The 20650-nt window shown below is 42.7% G+C and overlaps 1 protein-coding gene across 4 annotated transcripts in view; it reads right to left on the bottom strand.

Moving 5' to 3' along the window:
- Positions 1 to 20650, bottom strand: part of frem1a (Fras1 related extracellular matrix 1a) — a 265369-nt gene that overhangs the window by 40510 nt on the left and 204209 nt on the right. For 2 of the 4 annotated variants that reach the window (XM_051929873.1, XM_051929874.1), the window contains exons 24-28: positions 20108 to 20372; positions 13791 to 14205; positions 12270 to 12471; positions 9762 to 9906; positions 1929 to 2058 (exon numbers count right to left, since the gene is read on the bottom strand). In XM_051929873.1, the coding sequence (XP_051785833.1) occupies positions 1929 to 2058; positions 9762 to 9906; positions 12270 to 12471; positions 13791 to 14205; positions 20108 to 20372 (1157 nt within the window). Of the gene's footprint in view, positions 1 to 1928; positions 2059 to 9761; positions 9907 to 12269; positions 12472 to 13790; positions 14265 to 20107; positions 20373 to 20650 lie in introns of those variants that run through there. The other 2 variants (XM_051929876.1, XM_051929875.1) reach the window with 2 other exon arrangements.

The raw sequence follows: 20650 nt of genomic DNA, 5'->3' as shown, positions 1-20650 counted from the left end.
TATCTATCTATCTATCTATCTATCTATCTATCTATCTATCTATCTATCTATCTATCTATCTATCTATCTATCTATCTATCATATAGTGCCTTTCCCCACTATCTATCTATCTATCTATCTATCTATCTATCTATCTATCTATCTATCTATCTATCTATCTATCTATCTATCTATCTATCTATCTATCATATAGTGCCTTTCCCACTATCTATCTATCTATCTATCTATCTATCTATCTATCTATCTATCTATCTATCTATCTATCTATCTATCTATCTATTATATAGTGCCTTTCATATCTGTCTGTCTATTAAAGTGGAAGGCTCAGTTATGGGATGCACTCTGGACCCAATGGAGGACATAGCAAATGAGAGCTAAACTAATGACACTCAGTTCTGAACAATGCAGTACGTCCTCTCTTTGACACACCAACAATGAGGACTTTCAGCCAACAAATTATTTAGCAGAAGTGGGTCAAGAAATGCAACAGGGGCTCCTTTATACCAACAGCATTACACTTGCATAGTACCTCACTGAGACTGAGACTGCCAAACATTTCCTTTCTTTTTAAAAAAATCCTTTATAGTCATTCTGATGTATGTATATATTTATTTACAGTATTTATCTATTTATGCATTTATTTACATGGTACCAGAAAGAATTCATATCTATCTATCTATCTATCTATCTATCTATCTATCTATCTATCTATCTATCTATCTATCTATTAGTGTCCAATTTCTGCCTTAAGAATCTATATTTAACTAAGGGTATAAACAAGAAATAAATCTAACATGTTTTCTGTCCATGAAATTTATGTGAAATGCAGCAAGAAAAAGCACTCACCCCAAATGAGTCCACTAGGGGTCAGTGCAACATCACAAGTGCAGTGCTGAACCTCAAAATGGGCAAATCAGCTGGGAATGAAGCTAACAAAAAATTGAACATAGCCCACCTATAGATAGATAGATAGATAGATAGATAGATAGATAGATAGATAGATAGATAGATAGATAGATAGATAGATAGATAGATAGATAGATAGATAGAATATAATTGACATATAGGTATGAAAGGGCACTCTATATATTACACAATTAAACCACTTGGTTTATGTTGGATTTACAATCTCTGTAAATAAATAAGCTCTGCAAATAAATAAATACCTATATAGATAGACAAATATACACACATATATATATATATATATATATATATATATATATATATATATATATATATATATATATATATATATACACACTCACTATGGTCTGTACACATGTCAAACTAACAAAAAAGGAAAAATTAGAAAAGAACAGAAAAGTTCTGGCTTGGCAATCACAGTCCATCCCCATGAGTCACTATACAGACATACTGCTGTTGGTATAAAGGAGCCCCCGGTTGAGTTTCTTGACCCACTTCTGATGAATAATGTGCTGGCTGAAAGTCCTCGGTGTTGGTGTGTCACGGAGAGGATGTGCAGCATTGTTTGGAATGGCACTCAGTTTTGTTTTAATTCTCACCTTTGCTACAATCTCCAGAGGTCCAAAGTGTGTTCTATAATTGAGCTTTCCCTTATTTATTTATTTATTTATTATTTTTGGTATGTGGTACACTGTATTAATCCCCAGTTGGAAACTGTCTTTTTGCATGACCTTTGAAGGTCAAAGTGCAGGGTTAGCCATTGCATAGCTTATAGCTTGTTGAAGTGATGTTATCAGCCTTTTTTTACTGTATACAAATATAGGTCAACTATACTAAGGATATTACAAGCACAATCAGTAACAGGTTAACAACTAAAGATATTAACTGGGCCAGCACACATACTTTTTAGTTTAAGGAAAGGAAAGCTTACAGTTAAAGTTCTGTCAAGTCAAAACTGTTGGTCAAGCAAGATGTCACAAAAGCAGATCAGTCCAATGTACCTGAACTCCTACATACGAGGACTCCATCATGAATCCTTTCCTGGTGATCACCAATGACACTGATCCTGTACCTTCACACACATCGACTTCTGACTGGGAAAACTCCACCTGAGACCACTTCATTTCCAACCTACAGGAAAACAATGTAATTTTGTAATTCATTAACTATTGGTCTTTTTTTTCCTTCTTGAAACATCTAAGAGACGGTAAAACATAATTGATTTAATAAGTGTGATGGAATCATAACAACATAAAAGTTTTGACAACAAGGTAATGAAGGCTACAACACCTCCATCTCAGCCTGCTCCTCACCTTTTATCTTTTTTTTATAGAAACAGAAAACAAAATGAAACAGCACTTACTTCCTATTGAGTCCATCAGAACTGTTGTTAAACAAGCAAGGAATCCTAACCAGACGACTATTAGAAAGATTGTAAAACCCAAAACATAACCCAAAAATTGTTGTAGAAAAACATAAAGCAAAAGTTAGAAAGCAAGCAATCTTTAGAATGTACTTTTTAAGAACAAAAATGTTCAAAAGGTAATTTGGAATTCAGCAAACTCAGATAGTTGTTGATCTCATTGATCTTTAAACTGTTACTCTGGTGATGTAATTCGCAAAATTTCAGGAACCCCTTGTCATGTCAACCAAAGACACAAGAAGACAACTGCATCACAAAATAGCAGTAAATGGAAAAAATGAAATAAAATTAACGAAGAACTGTTTAAAAAATAACAAATTCATATATGCATATGAAAAGAAGTTAAACTTCTTCTTCTTCTTCTTTCGGCTGCTCCCGTTAAGAGTTGCCACAGCAGATCATCTTCTTCCATATCTTTCTGTCCTCATCATCTTGTTCTGTCACACCCATCATCTTCATGTCCTCTCTCACCACAACCATAAACCTTCTCTTAGGCCTTCCTCTTTTCCTCTTGCCTGGCAGCTCTATCTTTAACATCCTTCTCCCAGTATACCCAGCATCTCTCCTTTGCACATGTCCAAACCAATGCAATCTCGCCCCTCTGACTTTGTCTCCCAACCGTCCAACTTGAGCTGACCCTCTAATGTCCTCATTTCTAATCCTATCCATCTTCGTCACACCCAATGCAAATCTTAGGATCTTTAACTCTGCTACCTCCAGCCCTATCTCCTGCTTTCTGGTCAGTGCCACCGTCTCCAATCCATATAACATAGCTGGTCTCACTACCATCCTGTAGACCTTCCCTTTCACTCTTGCTGATACCCGTCTGTCACAAATTACTCCTGACACTCTTCTCCACCCACTCCACCCTGCCTGCACTCTCTTTTTCACTTCTCTTCCACAATCCCCATTACTCTGTACTGTTGATCCCAAGTATTTAAACTCCTCCACCTTCGCCAACTCTACTCCCTCCATCCTCACCATTCCACTGACCTCCCTCTCATTCACACACATGTATTCTGTTGTGGTGGTCCTACTGACCTTCATTCCTCTCCTCTCTAGAGCATATCTCCACCACCTCTCCACGGTCTCCTCAACCTGCTCCCTACTCTCACTACAGATCACAATGTCATCAGCAAACATCACAGTCCACGGGGACTCCTGTCCAATCTCATCTGTCAACCTGTCCATCACCACTGCAAATAAGAAAGGGCTCAGAGCTGATCCCTGATGTAATCCCACCTCCACGTTGAATGCATCTGTCACTCCTACTGCAGACCTCACCACTGTCATACTTCCCACGTACATATCCTGTACAACTCTTACATACTTCTCTGCCACTCCCGACTTCCTCATACAATACTACAGCTCCTCTCGAGGCACCCTGTCATATGCTTTCTCCAGGTCCACAAAGACACAGTGCAACTCAGTTTGGCCTTCTCTATACTTCTCCATCAACACATTCAGAGCAAACATTGTTTTAAAGTCACAACCATAATTCCTGTTCCCAAGAAGCCCCTCCCATCTAGCTATAATTACTATTGGCCCATAGCACTGACTTCCACCATCATGAAATGCTTTGAGCGGCTGATTATGCGGAGCATTTCAGTTTGCATACAGGTCAAACAGGTCCATAGAGGATGCCATTTCTGCTGCTCTCCATCCACCCTGCACCCACCTGGACTCAAGTAACTCCTATGTGTGAATGTTCTTCTTAGATTTTAGTTCAGCATTCAACACAATCATTCCCCAGCAGCTAATACAAAAACTCAGCCATTTGTTACTCAAGACCTCTGTCTGCAACTGGGTGTTGGACTTTCTTACAGGGAGGCCACAAAATGTGCGGGTCGGCAATGACACCTCAAAGACCATCACATTGAGCACAGGGGCCTCACAAGGGTGTGTGCTCAGCCCGTTGCTCTTTTCCCTGCTGACCCATGACTGTGTACCAATCTAAAGTTCCAATCACATTGTCAAGTTTGCGGACGATACAACTGTGGTCGGCCTCATCACCAACAATGATGAAGCCAACTACAGGAACGAGGTGAGCCAACTGGTCCAGTGGTGTAAAGACAACAATCTCTTCCTGAACGTGGGAAAGACCAAAGATATTGTGGTCGACCTGGACTGTAACAAGAGTCACTATATAAGTACCCTATCTCAGATGGTATTATATAAAGACTCAATATTACATCTAACTGTTTCTCTTTTTGTACATCTCATAAGCTACTTTATAATGCACCTTCTCATTTTTTACTGTGATTGGCTTTTGCACTAATGACTATTGCACATTGTACACAGGTCTACTTACAAGTTCTAATGTTATTTATCTTATATGTTATACTTTTCCACTTTTTATATTTTATTGTACTACGGAGATGAGAGAGAAACAGTATTTCGATTCTCCTGTATGTTCTGCACATATCGTAAATTGACAATAAAAGGCTATTTGATTTGATTTGATTTTAATGCTCTTTCCAAGCATGAAACCATACTGCTGCTCATTAATCATCACCTCCCTTCTTAACCTAGTTTCCACTACTGTTTCTCATAGCTTCATGCTGTGGCTGATCAATTTTATTCTCCTGTAGTTACTGCAGTCCTGCACATCCCCCTTATTCTTATTCATCCAACCTCTTCTCTCTCTCGTTCTCTTCATTCATAAGCCTCTCAAAGTACACTTTCCATCTGCTCAACACACTCTCCTCGCTTGTGAGTACGTTTCCATCTTTATCCTTTATCACCCTAACCTGCAGCACATCTTTCCCAGCTCGGCCCCTCTGTCTAACCCACCGGTCCTTTTCTCCCTCCTTAGTGTTCAACCTCTCATATAACTCATCATACACCTCTTTCTTAGCCTTCTCCACCTCTCTCTTCACCTTGCGCCTTATCTCCTTGTACTCTTGTCTACTTTCTACATCTCTCTGACTATCCCACTTCTTCTTCACTATCCTCTTCCTCTGTATACTCTCCTGTATTTCCTCATTCCACCACCAGGTTTCCTTTTCCTCCTTCCTCTGTCCAGATGTCATGCCAAGCACCCGTCTTGCTGTCACCCTTAATACTTCTTCTGTAGTTGCCCAGGTGTCTGGTAACTCTTCACTGCCACCCATTGCCTGTCTCACCTCCTCCCTAAACTCAACCTTGCAGTCTTCCTTTTTCAGCTTCCACCATTTGATCCTTGGCTCTGCCCTCACTTTCCTCCTCTTCTTGATCTCCAACAACATCTTACAGACCACCATCCTATGCTGTCTAACTACACTTTCCCCTGCCACCACTTTGCATTCTTCAATCTCCTTCAGATTGACTCTTCGCATAGGATGTAATCCTCCTGTGTGCATCTTCCTCCACTCTTGTACGTAACCCTATGTTCCTCCCTCTTCTTAAAATACGTATTCACCACAGCCATGTCCATCCTTTTGGCAAAATCCACTATCCTCTGACCTTCTTCATTCCTCTCCTTGACACCATACCTACCCATCACCTCCTTGTCTCCTCTGTTCCCTTCACCAACATGTCCATTGAAATCCGCTCCAATCACTACTTTCTGTCCCTTGGGTACACTGTCCATCACCTCATCCAACTCACTCCAGACATCTTCTTTCTCTTCCATCGCACACCCAACTTGCGGTGCATATGCACTAACAACATTCATCATCACATCTCCAATTTCCAGCTTCATAATCATCACTCTGTCTGACACTCTTTTCACCTCCAAAACTCCAAATTTCCAAAACACTCTTGATATACTGCTCCTTCAGAATAACCCCTACTCCATTTCTCCTCCCACCCACACCATGGTAGAAAATGAAAATGAAAAGAAATTAAAATATGAGGAAAAAATAAGGAAAGACAAGGACCTGCAAACTGAAATGAAAGAAACGATAGGAACGTCTCATGTAGATGATGAGCACACATGCAATGAGCAGGGCAGAGATTCCCAAACTCGGTCCAGGGGACCCAATGTGGCTGAAGGGTTTTGTCACAACCGGTTTCACAAACACCAAGTCATTTTAATCAATTTCACTTAATCACCTAGGCTTTTTTCTCCTCTGTTATTTTACATTCAGAAAAGCATAGAAGTGGCAGTAAACCTTTTACAGTACCTTTATCGGACAATTAGAAATATATGTATTTTTGCTATGGCAAAAAATACTTTGGATCTCAAAACTGAATGAGGCACATGCACCTGCATCTGCATTGTGAGGGTCTGAGATAGAGTGGCGACCGTTGAAGAAGTGAGTGGATCCTGAGTCATTTGAAATAAACAATTTCTCCATTCCACTCCAAGACTGGAGGCTTTGGAAAGGAGAAAGCGACCGACGAAGGATGACACACTGGGTGAGGAGGAGGAGGATGATGATAAAATCCTCAAAGACCACGACTACACTTTGGCTCTGGGAGTTTTTGACCTAGCACATGATGAAAATGTCTCTCTCAGTGAGGAGATCCGCCAGCTGAGGTAACAAATTGAGACCCTTACAATGAAGCAGCGGTTTGGCATTCACCGTTTTGCTGGCTCAGACGGAGACATTCTCTTTTTTATAAGGTAAAATATCCAGCAGACTCTTGTTATTACGTATTAAGTTTACAATACATACTCACCTGTCCCTGAATAAAATGTAATAACGGTGTTAGCCTTGGCTGGCACACAAACACGTTAATAGGTCCAGATCTTACCTTCATAATTGTGGATGTAGCTTGAAACCTGTAGTTTGAAGCCTTTCTCCTCTTTAGCTCCTGACATTTGACACAATGCTTGAATAATATGACTTTTATCATTTACCGTAAGTCTAGGCACGTCTTGAAGTGATCGGGTGAAAGACACCATAGTTTGTCCGTAATGATATCCGTGCCAGAAGTGCAGCGGCTGGCAGACGCAGAATCCAGAAGAGAATGTGCATATGGACTATGTCACACACGTGTGTTTAGGAGACAACTAAAAGGCTTAAATAAATGTGATTCCATGCCAGACCAGGGGGTGGCGCAGTGCACTAATTTTCCCTCTTGATCTTTTGCAGCCCATTCTAGGGAAATCCCGCCTGGCTCTGGGGCAGCCATTGACATCACTTCCGGTTCCGGTATTGATGACATCACTTCCTTTACTGGCCTTTAAAGCCGCCATCTTGTCTCAAGAGTTCAGTTCTGTTTTGGACTCAGTTGAATGAACATGTCTTTGTTTTTGAATGAGTTTTGCAGCCGGGAAAAATTATACGGGTGGCTTCCCCAAACCTTCTCAATGTCTTATAGTCGTTTTTCTGACAACTACTAGGGGAGTCAAGCCCCCTGGCGCCTTTGGCGCCCAACCCCCAGTTGCGGCCTGGTAGGCCTCCCCACTTGCAGCCAAATTTACAAAATTCTGTAAATATGCAAAAGAAAATTAATCATTATTTAATGAAATGAGAATAAAATATTTACTCTCTTACCGATTGGAGTATTCCCGTTAAACTGAGGTCCACTATGTTCGATGAGTATTTATAAGAGACTAAATAAATGATCCATTCGTTTTAACTGACATTCTTATAGATAAAAAACTTTTTAAAAAATGACTCATTTAAATAACAGGAAAAATCACGTGAAAACTAAAGTGGTCATGGTAACTTGACCTTCAGTTAACTAAATCACCTAAATATAAATGACATTCTTGATATTTTAGTTTATAATTGAAAAACGGAATAAGAATCTGTAAATCTAACAACACCATATTAAAGTTCGATAAATTCTGAAAAGAATGATACCAAACATATAGATGTAAGTTTTAAAATAAGTCTGATTTAAAGCGTGACAAAAAAGTGACATAAAAATGTCACATAAAATCATTACACAAAATCGTTGCACTTTTAGGCTTAAGATTTTATATATAGAGAGTAGATTAGGCTCGGAGTCCAATGAACAACAGAAGTTGATTGTAACAAAAACTTGCAGACACAGGAGGTCCTGAGTGAGGACCGAGCCTGGGAACCCCTGGCGTAGAGCATTCCATGTTGGGTGTCAATGATGGCAGCAGTTTAATCATCATTTGTGTGTTACATTGGACATCACATAACTGAGACCTTTTAGGGATCGACTTGAGAAAATTAGTGGCGTAACATTTGTACCAACATTTTATATTATGTCTCACCAGTAACGGCGCACTGCACATTATACACTTGACTTGAGCAGTCCTAGTTCTCATACTCTTTGTACATTTAGCATTCATTTGCTCAGAGGTTGATGCGCTTGCTGCTACCTGAGCGGCTCTTCGTTTCTTCACCCTAGCGGCCCGCTTCTTCTCTGCTTTCATCGGCATCTTTCTGCGTTAAAACTGATTAAGTCAGTGTTTGTGTTGCAGTTACTTAGTACGTTTTCTTTAATTTTTCACTTAAGCTGACACTTAAGTCTTCAATCTGCCCCAAGAATGATTTAAGATATGAAGAGGGAGGGGAAGTGATGGCGAAGGTGGTAGGGATGAAAATGGCGCCCGTACACATGCACCGCACGGCTACCCTGCTGGCCACTGCCGAGAGTTGTTTCTACAATAAAATAAAAATAAAAAGGGGAATAACCTTGGAGGTTAATCATAACTCAGAAAGCGGATAGTAGAGGTCACGTAGTATATGTGTACCAAATTTCAGGTCAATAGGTTAAACGGTTTGCGAGCTACAGTTGATTTAAAATCCTAGACAGACAAACGGACAGCCACAGTAGCGTATTTATTATATAAGAAGATAAACAAAGGAATGAAGTGCAGGTCAGTCAGTCATTTTCTAACCCACTTTTTCCTGGATGGGGTTGCAGAGGGGGTTCTGGAGGCTATCCCAGTTAGCATATGGCAACGAGACCGGAACAAACCCTGGACAGGGCGCCAGTGCATCATGGGGCAAACACACATAACCGCAACCACACACACGGGCCAATTTAGTATCACCACTCCACCTAACCAAAATATCTGTGGAGTGTTGTAGGAATCCAGAGCACCTGGAGGAAGCCCACCCAGACACGGGGAGAACATGCAAACTCCATGCAGGGAGGACCTGGGATGCACTGCCACTGTGCCACCATGCCACCCTGAAGTGCAGGTGTGGTCACTAAATAAATTCAAGATTTCACTGACCAAATACATAATGTTGGGGGGGGGGGGGGGGGGGGGATTTTTGCCCACCTATGATAAGTCCCAAAAATGGCTTCCTACAGGCACTACCCTAATAAGCCATAGATTTGGTCACATTTGAAAACTTTCAGAACAAAAGACCACCTTTGTTCTGTCTCTGTTTAAATGAAAATCTGTGCAAAATTTGGCAGAGAGAGGTCTGATGGCGTAGATTTGCATACTGGATGAAAACACAGACGCACATTCAACTTAATATTTGTTATAACGTCCACTTTTTCAGGTACATACAGTGTTGGAAATTTGTAGTAAGAAAATCCTTACGTTTGAGGAATGCATGCATTTCCTGTTGCATCTGAGACCTGAAACTCCAAGCTGTCGGAGACGGCTCCCAGAAAGGGCTTTATGATGTACCGGATGGTACGGCGGTTCAGATCCTTCTGGGTGAATCTTCGTTCAATTAGTTGACCTTAAGAAAGCAAAAAATGCAATTGTTATTGGCAGAAATTCCTTGTTTGTCTGTACTAATTGTGGTTAGCACACCAGTCCATTGTACACAAACACACCCTGTAGGAGAACACGCATCCTGGCAGGCAAGGAGGATGATTTCAGAGTGGAAGGACAGACAGATTGGCTGGTGGGATGCAAAAATAACTTTGCACACCCGGTATAATATAATGGTGGACTAGCAGAAGCCAAGAGTCGGAAGCAGTTCAGTTTCCCATATGCCAGGTGGCAGGGGTCCTCGTGTGGCAGCCCAGTTAGAACATCCACAAGGGTGTTTGGGAGTTGTAATCTGGAAGGGCAACCCTCTTGGGGTCTTTGGGTGCTGATATGGGGCGCTGTCTTAGGAGGACCTTCATACTTTCTATATGGCCCAGAAGTGCTTCCAGGAAGACACCGGAAACATTAAAAAGGAGCCCACTGCCTCACATCAAGGACTCAAAGTCTGGAGACTGTGGGCAACACTCAAGTGGAGATAGAAAGGAAAAAGAATTGATTTGGTTTATTGTAATTGTGCAAGCGCTCTTTGGAAAGGTGATCTAGAAACATGCTAAGGATAAATAAATATCTTCTATTTTATCCTAATAGTGTGTTGAACTTGATTTGAATGAGTGAGTGAGTGAGTGAGAGAGAGAGAGAGAGAGAGAGAGAGAGAGAGAGAGAGGGAGGGAGAGAGAGAGAGAGAGAGAGAGTGAGAGAGAGAGTGAGTGAGTGAGAGAGAGAGGTGGGATTACATCAGGGATCGGCTCTGAGGCCTTTCTTGTTTGCAGTGGTGATGGACAGGTTGACAGATGAGATTGGACAGAAGTCCCCGTGGACTGTGATGTTTGCTGATGACATTGTGATTTGTAGAGAGAGTAGGGAGCAGGTTGAGGAGACCGTGGAGAGGTGGAGATATGCTCTAGAGAGGAGAGGAATGAAAGTCAGTAGGACTACCACAACAGAATACATATGTGTAAATGAGAGGCAGGTCAGTGGAATGGTGAGGATGCAGGGAGTAGAGTTGGCGAAGGTGGAGGAGTTTAAATACTTGGGATCAACAGTACAGAGTAATGGGGATTGTGGAAGAGAAGTGAAGAAGAGAGTGCAGGCAGGGTGGAGTGGGTGGAGAAGAGTGTCAGGAGTGATTTGTGACAGACGGGTATCAGCAAGTGTGAAAGGGAAGGTCTACAGGACGGCAGTGAGACCAGCTATGTTATATGGATTGGAGACGGTGGCACTGACCAGAAACCAGAAGACAGAGCTGGAGGTGGCAGAGTTAAAAATGCTAAGATTTGCACTGGGTGTGACGAGGATGGATAAGATTAGAAATGAGTACATTAGAGGGTCAGCTCAAGTTGGATGGGAGACAACATCAGAGAGGCGAGATTGCGTTGGTTTGGACATGTGCAGAGGAGAGATGCTGGGTATATTGAGAGAAGGATGTTAAAGATAGAGCTGCCAGGAGAAAGGAAAAGCTGAAGGCCTAAGCGAAGGTTTATGGATGTGGTGAGAGAGAACATGCAGGTGATGGGTGTAACAGAATAAGATGCAGAGGACAGAAAGATATGGAAGAAGATGATCCGATGCAGCAACCCCTAAGGGGAGCAGCCGAAAGAAGAAGAAAAAGAATTTGTTTTTGATGTTTTTTGTTTCTCTTGAGATACATTTTGGTATATTTTGTAATATTGAAGGTATTTTGAAGTTTAAAAGCATGTTCCTTATTTTTGGGGCCAGGACAAGCTGAACTTACCGGCAGAGTATGGGGTCAGTCTACCTGGGGTGAGGATTATATTTAAGCAGGTATACAGGATGATTGAAAAAGGAAGTGAGACACATGAGGAGGAGAAAAGGCATACTGTAAGAGGCACACTGGGAAAGTCAAAGTTCCAAGAGAAAAAGTAGAAAACTGAACAGTAGGCAAGGGAGGTGCCTCAAAAATAATGACAGAGTCTGAGAAGTAGACTTTACATGGCCACGCTTGAGAAAGGGAGCACTTGTGAAGAGAAATTCAGACACACAAAGATATCGAGAAAAGGTGCAGAAGGTACATGTAGAGTGAGAGACAGTAGACATTTAATTTTAAATTATTCTATTACCAGTCTTTGACAGGGAGCGTGGCTAGTACAATAGATAGATAGATAGATAGATAGATAGATAGATAGATAGATAGATAGATAGATAGATAGATAGATAGATAGATAGATAGATAGATAGATAGATAGATAGATAGATAGAAGGTTTTATAGACTGATGTTATAAAACATTGAAAGAATCTGTGTAAAATGAAGATTGATTAATCTGTATTAGACTTAATTCTAGTTTTCATAATATTTTCTTTTGTCTTACCTGTGGTAACATTTTCCAAATAACTAAAATGTGGCGCTCGCACAATATTAAAGTAAATGTCTTCATCCTTGGTGTCAGCATCTGTGGCCTTCAGCTCATAGGAGGAAATGTAGATTGCATAACGGCCATCTTGAAGAAGATCCACTTTTGTCAGACACTGATGGTGAATGATTCTGGGGGCAGATTTGTCTAGCAGTTCCACCTGGAGGTTGAAATAAGTAAACAGTAAAGAAGTATGGTTCTTTACTAGGTTGTATAGTTTCTCATAGAACCATGACAAAGGGAATGGGTCTTTGCACATGAAGTTGGTTCTTTGAGATTTGAAAAACGTCCTAATATGTTGGCAAAGATGTGTCTGTGATTCTCTGTTTGAAGAAAAACTTCCTGATGTTTGTGCAAAATTTCCCCTCCACAAGTTTCCAACAATGTCCCTGTGTTCTTGATGAACTTATTTTAAAGTCACAGCCACGATCCATCCATTTTGCAACCCGCTGAATCCGAACAAAGGGTCACGGGGGTCTGCTGGAGCCAATCCCAGCTAACACAGGGCACAAGGCAGGAACCAATCCCGGGCAGGGTGCCAACCCACCGCAGGACACAGCCACGATCCACTCGACTAATTCCCATCGTAAATTTAAACACTTCAATCAGGAAACACTTCAATCAGGACTCCTTTTAATCTCCTGTAAAGACTCAGCTCTTTTAATCTTTCCTCATAACTCATCCCTTGCAGCCCTCAATCAGCCTAGTTGCTCTTCTCTGGACTTTTTCTAGTGCTGCTATGTCCTTTTTGCAGCCTGGAGACCAAAACTGCACCCAGCACTCCAGATAAGGCCTCACCAGTGTGTTATAAAGCTTGAGCAGACGCTCCTTGGACTTATACTCCACACATCAAGGCACTATATAGAACATTAGAACATAAGAACAATGTAGACAAGAACAGGCAATTCATCCCAAGAAAGTTCACCAGTCCGATCCACTTAATTCTTCCAAAAATGCATCAAGTTGACTTTTGAAAGTCTCTAAAGTCCTCCTGTCTACAACACTACTTATTCCAAGTGTCTATCGTTAGGAAAAACTTCCTAATGTTTGTATGAAATTTACCCTTCACAAGTTTTTAACTGTGCCCCCATGTTCTTGATGAACTAATATTAAATTCACCATCTCGATCCACTGGACTAATTCCCTTCATCATTTTAAACACTTCAGTCAGGTCTCTTCTTAATCTTCTTTTGCTTAAACTGTAAAGGCTCAGCTCTTTTAATCTTTCCTCATAACTCATCCCCTGTATCCCCTGAATCAGCCTATTTGATCTTCTTTGGACTTTTTCTAGTACTGCTATGTCCTTTTTGTAGCCTGGAGACCAAAACTGCTCCAGATGAGGCCTCACCAGTGTGTTATAAAGCTTGAGCAGAACCTCCTTGGACTTGCACTCCACACATCAAGGCGCTATATAACCTGACAGTCTCTTAACCTTTTTAATGGCTTCTGAACACTTCTAAACACTTAATGGCTTCTTACCTGAATCATGAAAAAGATTGGCTCTGTTTGCATCTTTCCATCCACAAGGAATCCTGAATTTGTGCCATCAGAGGCTACAAAACTGAAGCGGTCAATCTGAGCACCACCTCCACCATGTTTGTAGGCCATCTGCAAGCTGTCCACATCGAACTGAGTGAAGTGCCGCTGCTGCAGTGGAGAGCCCATTCGAAACAGCTTCCCGAATTGTGGCATTTGAGCTAGGAGGAAGGTCAGATTTTGTGCTGGGGTATCAGGATCAGAGATCTGCAAGGCCTCTGTTGGAATAACCATCATCGAGCCTTCGGGCACCTGAAGACCAGCATTCTGGGAAACGGTGGGCAGGTGGCGGTCGCTCATTTCCACCGTGATCTCCAGAGTCCTATTCCGGGTGGACACGCCATTGCTGACAATAAATCTGGCAATGAGAGAGGCAAGGCAGGTCTTCAGCAAGTTTTTGTTCCCTTTTGGACCCATCTACAGAAAGGAAATGATACGCACTCCTTTAACTAAAAATGTAGTGCCGAGACATTCAAATGCTGTGTCTAGTTAGGCAGAGAGGTGCTGTGTGTTCACTGGTTTGGAGAGAAAACTCTTTAGATGCACCCGTTCAACACTGTGTTTTCAAATCAACTGATCCATGGACATCTTCTTAGATTCACTTAACACTTTGAATGCGAGGTATGAGTTAACTCGTATGTAACTGAGCCTGTTAAGGTGCGACAGATGAAATAATTTGTACCTCTGTGTACAGCTGCAATAGACACAACCAGCATGCTGGTGATCTCTGGTGATGTGTCTCATTTACCTAATACAGTGCTGTGATGTTTGAATGAAAGTGGATGCCCCAACCTGCCACGAGACTCACAGACAAAAAACAACGAAGAACTACTTATGACTTTGAACGTGCCGTATGAGTTAAGTCGTATCTCATTGAGCCTGTCAAAATGCAACACACATGACTCGTTTCTCAATATACAGCCACAGCACACTGTCACGCATGTGCGTCAGATGGTCACCATCCAGGTTTCTCCCAGGTATGTAATACCACAGTAGGTCAAGAGGGGAGTGTCATCTTGAGAGACAGCCCAGTGAAGGCAAATGACTCCTCCCCTTCTGGCAATTGGACCATGAAAGCCCAGCCCCATAGAAGGAGGTGTCACTTGTTGATGAGAGAGAGAGAGATGGAGAGCCATAATCAGAAGCCATACTAGAAGCTTTGAAAGCAAACAGTTTTTTTTTTTGTTAGAATGACAGAAGGCAATATTTCTGTTTGTAGTTATGCCATTGGGCACCGTTTTATTTTGTGTTTGTCACAGGTGGTTGGCACCCCAATATTTGTTGCAGTTATCGACCCGTTATTACCTGGGATAACCACAAGATGCAGCCACTATAGAGCTCTGCTGCTGTGTCTCAGCTGCCCATTGCAATGCTGCCATCTAGTGGCTAGCCATAGATGTTTTGTTTTGATAGCAACAGCTTGTGGAAAAATGATGTTGTCACGAGAAGGGTATAAAGCTGCTAGAATATTACAAGATGAATATTTCGATGATAAAAACAGTGATCGAGGTAATGACAATCAATTGGATGATGAGGAACCTGTAGGCTCTGGTTATGATGTGGCTCACTGCCCTGGCATCAGATCTGTCATGACTGTCAGGACAACACTATGTGGACATTTTACCGACCACCGAATGCAAGCAGTCACCAGCAACTAAAGGTGTTGTGTGCAACAAGCATGGACAGCGCAAAGAAACGTGTTCTAGTTACGTCACATGTACTTCGAAGCCTGCCAAGCTTCAAGGACTTTTATTCAAATGGAGACTTTTAGTCAGGTTGCTGGTGGAAATAAAGTAATTAACAGTTTCTTTACACTTTTTCATTGGATTGACAGAGTTAGAGCTGATAATAAAACTGTTGCTTTCTAATACATTTCTTTAGATTATTTACAGTCTGGTCCACGAGTACAGGTGGTCCTTGGGTTACGACACAGTTCCGTTCCTATGACAGTGATGTAACCCGAATTTTGGTGTAATACAGTTGTAAAATCATAATCAAAAAACATAAAAACACTAAGCTACAGAAAAAAGGAAAAGGACATAAATATGCTGTACTGTGCACTGTACTGTAGTAACAGAAAAAAACAACAAAAAATGAGTGTAAAAAAAATTCCTTACCTTTATTCCTGTGGTTGGCTTGCTCACTGGAAGGAGCATTGCATGGTGGGAGAGAGCAACCTATTGGGAGGAGGAAGCTGGAGAGGCAGGAGAACCTTATCCTTATCCTTGATAATTGTTGCTGCAGTAGAGCGGCTAAGGCCTAGCACGTGATGGCTTTCCTCTTCTTCGAAGCACTACCATCTGAAGACTCTGACTTTCATTTAGGAGCCATGATAAGGGCCAAAAAGTCACCAAACAAAGCAACACAAATGGAACACTTCCGTTGTGCGCAACCAAACTAGTTCGCCAACTCCCTCACTCATATGCTGCGCATTTCCGCCGTGTGCAACCAAACTAGTTTGCCAACTCCCTCACTCATACGCCAAGTACTTCTGTCACGTGCAACCAAACTAGTTCGCCAACTCCCTCACTCATACGCCAAGTACTTCTGTCGCGTGCAGCCAAACTAGTTCACCAACTCCCTCACTCATACGCCGTGCGCAACCAAACTAGATCGCCAACTCCCTCACTCAAACGCAGCATACATCTGCTGCGCAAAACCAAACTAGTTCGCCAACTCCCTCACTCATACCCTGCGTACTTCCACAGCGCACAACCAAACTAGTTTGCCAACTCCCTCACTCATACGCCAAGTACTTCCGTCACGTGCAACCAAACTAGTTCGCCAACTCCCTTACTCATACCCCACATACTTCCACCGTGTGCAACCAAACTAGTTCATCAACTTCCTCATTCATACCCCGCGTACTTCCGTCACGCGCAACCAAAGTAGTTTGCCAACTCCCTCACTCATACACCACGTACTTCCGTCGTGTGCAACCAAACTAGTTTGTCAACTTCCTCACTCATACCTTACATATTTCCGCCTTGTGCAACCAAAGTAGTTTGCCAACTCCCTCACTCATACGCCACGTACTTCCGTCGCGTGCAGCCAAACTAGTTCACCAACTCCCTCACTCATACGCCGTGCGCAACCAAACTAGATCGCCAACTTCCTCACTCAAACGCAGCATACTTCTGCTGCGCAAAACCAAACTAGTTCGCCAACTCCCTCACTCATACCCTGCGTACTTCCACAGTGCACAACCAAACTAGTTTGCCAACTCTCTCACTCATACCCCGCGCACTTCCACCGTGCGCAACCAAACTAGTTCATCAACTTCCTCATTCATACCCCGCGTACTTCTGTCACGCACAACCAAAGTAGTTTGCCAACTCCCTCATTCATACACCACGTACTTCCGTCATGTGCAACCAAACTAGTTTGTCAACTTCCTCACTCATACCCTGCATACTTCCGCCTTGCGCAACTAATGTAGTTTGCCAACTCCCTTACTCATACGCCACGTACTTCTGTCGCGTGCAGCCAAACTAGTTCACCAACTCCCTCACTCATACGCCGTGCGCAACCAAACTAGATCGCCAACTCCCTCACTCAAACGCAGCATACATCTGCTGCGCAAAACCAAACTAGTTCGCCAACTCCCTCACTCATACCCTGCGTACTTCCACAGCGCGCAACCAAACTAGTTTGCCAACTCCCTCACTCATACGCCAAGTACTTCCGTCACGTGCAACCAAACTAGTTCGCCAACTCCCTTACTCATACCCCACATACTTCCACCGTGTGCAACCAAACTAGTTCATCAACTTCCTCATTCATACCCCGCGTACTTCCGTCACGCGCAACCAAAGTAGTTTGCCAACTCCCTCACTCATACACCACGTACTTCCGTCGTGTGCAACCAAACTAGTTTGTCAACTTCCTCACTCATACCTTGCATATTTCCGCCTTGTGCAACCAAAGTAGTTTGCCAACTCCCTCACTCATACGCCACGTACTTCCGTCGCGTGCAGCCAAACTAGTTCACCAACTCCCTCACTCATACGCCGTGCGCAACCAAACTAGATCGCCAACTTCCTCACTCAAACGCAGCATACTTCTGCTGCGCAAAACCAAACTAGTTCGCCAACTCCCTCACTCATACCCTGCGTACTTCCACAGTGCACAACCAAACTAGTTTGCCAACTCTCTCACTCATACCCCGCGCACTTCCACCGTGCGCAACCAAACTAGTTCATCAACTTCCTCATTCATACCCCGCGTACTTCTGTCACGCACAACCAAAGTAGTTTGCCAACTCCCTCATTCATACACCACGTACTTCCGTCATGTGCAACCAAACTAGTTTGTCAACTTCCTCACTCATACCCTGCATACTTCCGCCTTGCGCAACCAATGTAGTTTGCCAACTCCCTTACTCATACGCCACGTACTTCTGTCGCGTGCAGCCAAACTAGTTCACCAACTCCCTCACTCATACGCCGTGCGCAACCAAACTAGATCGCCAACTCCCTCACTCAAACGCAGCATACATCTGCTGCGCAAAACCAAACTAGTTCGCCAACTCCCTCACTCATACCCTGCGTACTTCCACAGCGCGCAACCAAACTAGTTTGCCAACTCCCTCACTCATACGCCAAGTACTTCCGTCACGTGCAACCAAACTAGTTCGCCAACTCCCTTACTCATACCCCACATACTTCCACCGTGTGCAACCAAACTAGTTCATCAACTTCCTCATTCATACCCCGCGTACTTCCGTCACGCGCAACCAAAGTAGTTTGCCAACTCCCTCACTCATACACCACGTACTTCCGTCGTGTGCAACCAAACTAGTTTGTCAACTTCCTCACTCATACCTTGCATATTTCCGCCTTGTGCAACCAAAGTAGTTTGCCAACTCCCTCACTCATACGCCACGTACTTCCGTCGCGTGCAGCCAAACTAGTTCACCAACTCCCTCACTCATACGCCGTGCGCAACCAAACTAGATCGCCAACTTCCTCACTCAAACGCAGCATACTTCTGCTGCGCAAAACCAAACTAGTTCGCCAACTCCCTCACTCATACCCTGCGTACTTCCACAGTGCACAACCAAACTAGTTTGCCAACTCCCTCACTCATACTCCAAGTACTTCCGTCACGTGCAACCAAACTAGTTCGCCAACTCCCTCACTCATACCCCGCGTACTTCCACCGTGCGCAACCAAACTAGTTCGGCAACTTCCTTACTCATACCCCACGTACTTCCGTCGCATGCAACCAAACTAGTTTGCCAACTCCCTCACTCATACACTGTGTGCAAACAAAACTAGTTTGCCAACTCCCTCACTCATACGCCACGTACTTCTGCCATGCGAAACCAAAATAGTTCGCCAACTCCCTCACTCATACGCCGCATACTACCAAACTAGTTCACCCACGTAGTCCGTAAGTACGACGCTAACAGCGTAAACCAAAACGTTTACGTTTTTATGGGAGTGACCGTCGTAAACTCGAAACTTTGTATGTCGAGACGTTGTAACCCGAGGACTCCCTGTATTTGGACAGTGACACAATTTTCACAATTTTGGCTCTGAACTCCACCACAGTGGATTTGAAATGAAGAAATCATTACGTGATTAAGAATAGCTTTTCAGCATTAATTCCAAGGGTTTAACTGAAACATCATAAGAGCCATTCAGGAATGACAGCCGTTTTTATACATGGTCCCCCCATTTCCAGGGGTTCAAAAGTATTTGGACAATTGTCTGACAAGCTGTTCCATAGTCAGGGGTGAGCAGGTCCCTCATTATTTCATTAACTATTAAGCAGGCAGAAGGTGTGGAGTTGATTACAAGTGTGTAATTTGCATTTGGAAGCTGTCACTGTGAACTCTCAATATGAGGTCCATGCAAGTAAAAAGAGGCCAACATTAGGAAGAGAAACGTTCACTAAATTTGATTATATTAGTGATCGCACCTCCTGGCACATGAAATAGACTTAATTAATATGCTAAGTCATCCATTGATGCCTTTTTTCACCCTGTTTAACTCAATTCAGATTCGTCAGCTATTCAGACTTCCATTGTCCTGAGGAACAAGGCAGAAACCAACTCTGGACAAGCTGCCAGACCATCAAAAGACACACACATCCAAACTCTTGGAGTTATGAGATGGTAGCATTAACCGCTGCACCACTGAGCCACTCTCAAACAGTAATTTAGTTGGTAACATTTTTGTTTTCAAATATTATTTCAGAAAATTAGAATTTGACTAAGATGGAAGAATGACCAGCAAGTTTTCAGATGCACTTACCGAAACATGTCCTTCGGCAGACTGGCAGCACTGCTGTGAACGTAGCAAACCATTGAAGCTGCGATATCCATCTGGGTGAAGCTGGTGATTGGCACTCCTGGGTGGTTAACATACTCCAGGTGGCCTGACGTAGGAGGGGAGGTGATAACAAAAAGGAGCTCTTCAGGTTTGTCCGTGCTGTCTTCCGCCATCAAAACACTGGTGGTTAGCATGACTCTCTCTCCTTTAGAGACTTGGAGGGGCTTAGCAAACACAGCAATGTCTCCTTTCAAAAAGAAAACACAAAAAAATAAAAAAGGATGCACATAAATGCAATAGGTGATGGTGTTCCAGTAATACAACTGAGGATCTTGTATAAGGAAGATGACATTTATAAAAGTCCATAAGATGGCATATCATAAACATTAACACTGCTTTTATGAATGCCATACCAAAAGGCATATAACAGAAATATATGCAATGCATTTGTCATTTCAACAGATGGTGATTCACAAATATTAACACTAGTTTTATAAATCCCTTACCGAAAGGCATATAACAGAG

The sequence above is a fragment of the Erpetoichthys calabaricus genome, chromosome 7 (genome assembly GCF_900747795.2).
Source record: "Erpetoichthys calabaricus chromosome 7, fErpCal1.3, whole genome shotgun sequence".
NCBI classification, from domain to species: Eukaryota; Metazoa; Chordata; class Cladistia; order Polypteriformes; family Polypteridae; genus Erpetoichthys; species Erpetoichthys calabaricus.
Note: the sequence above shows the minus strand (reverse complement) of the source record. Positions and strands in the feature narration are given on the sequence as shown.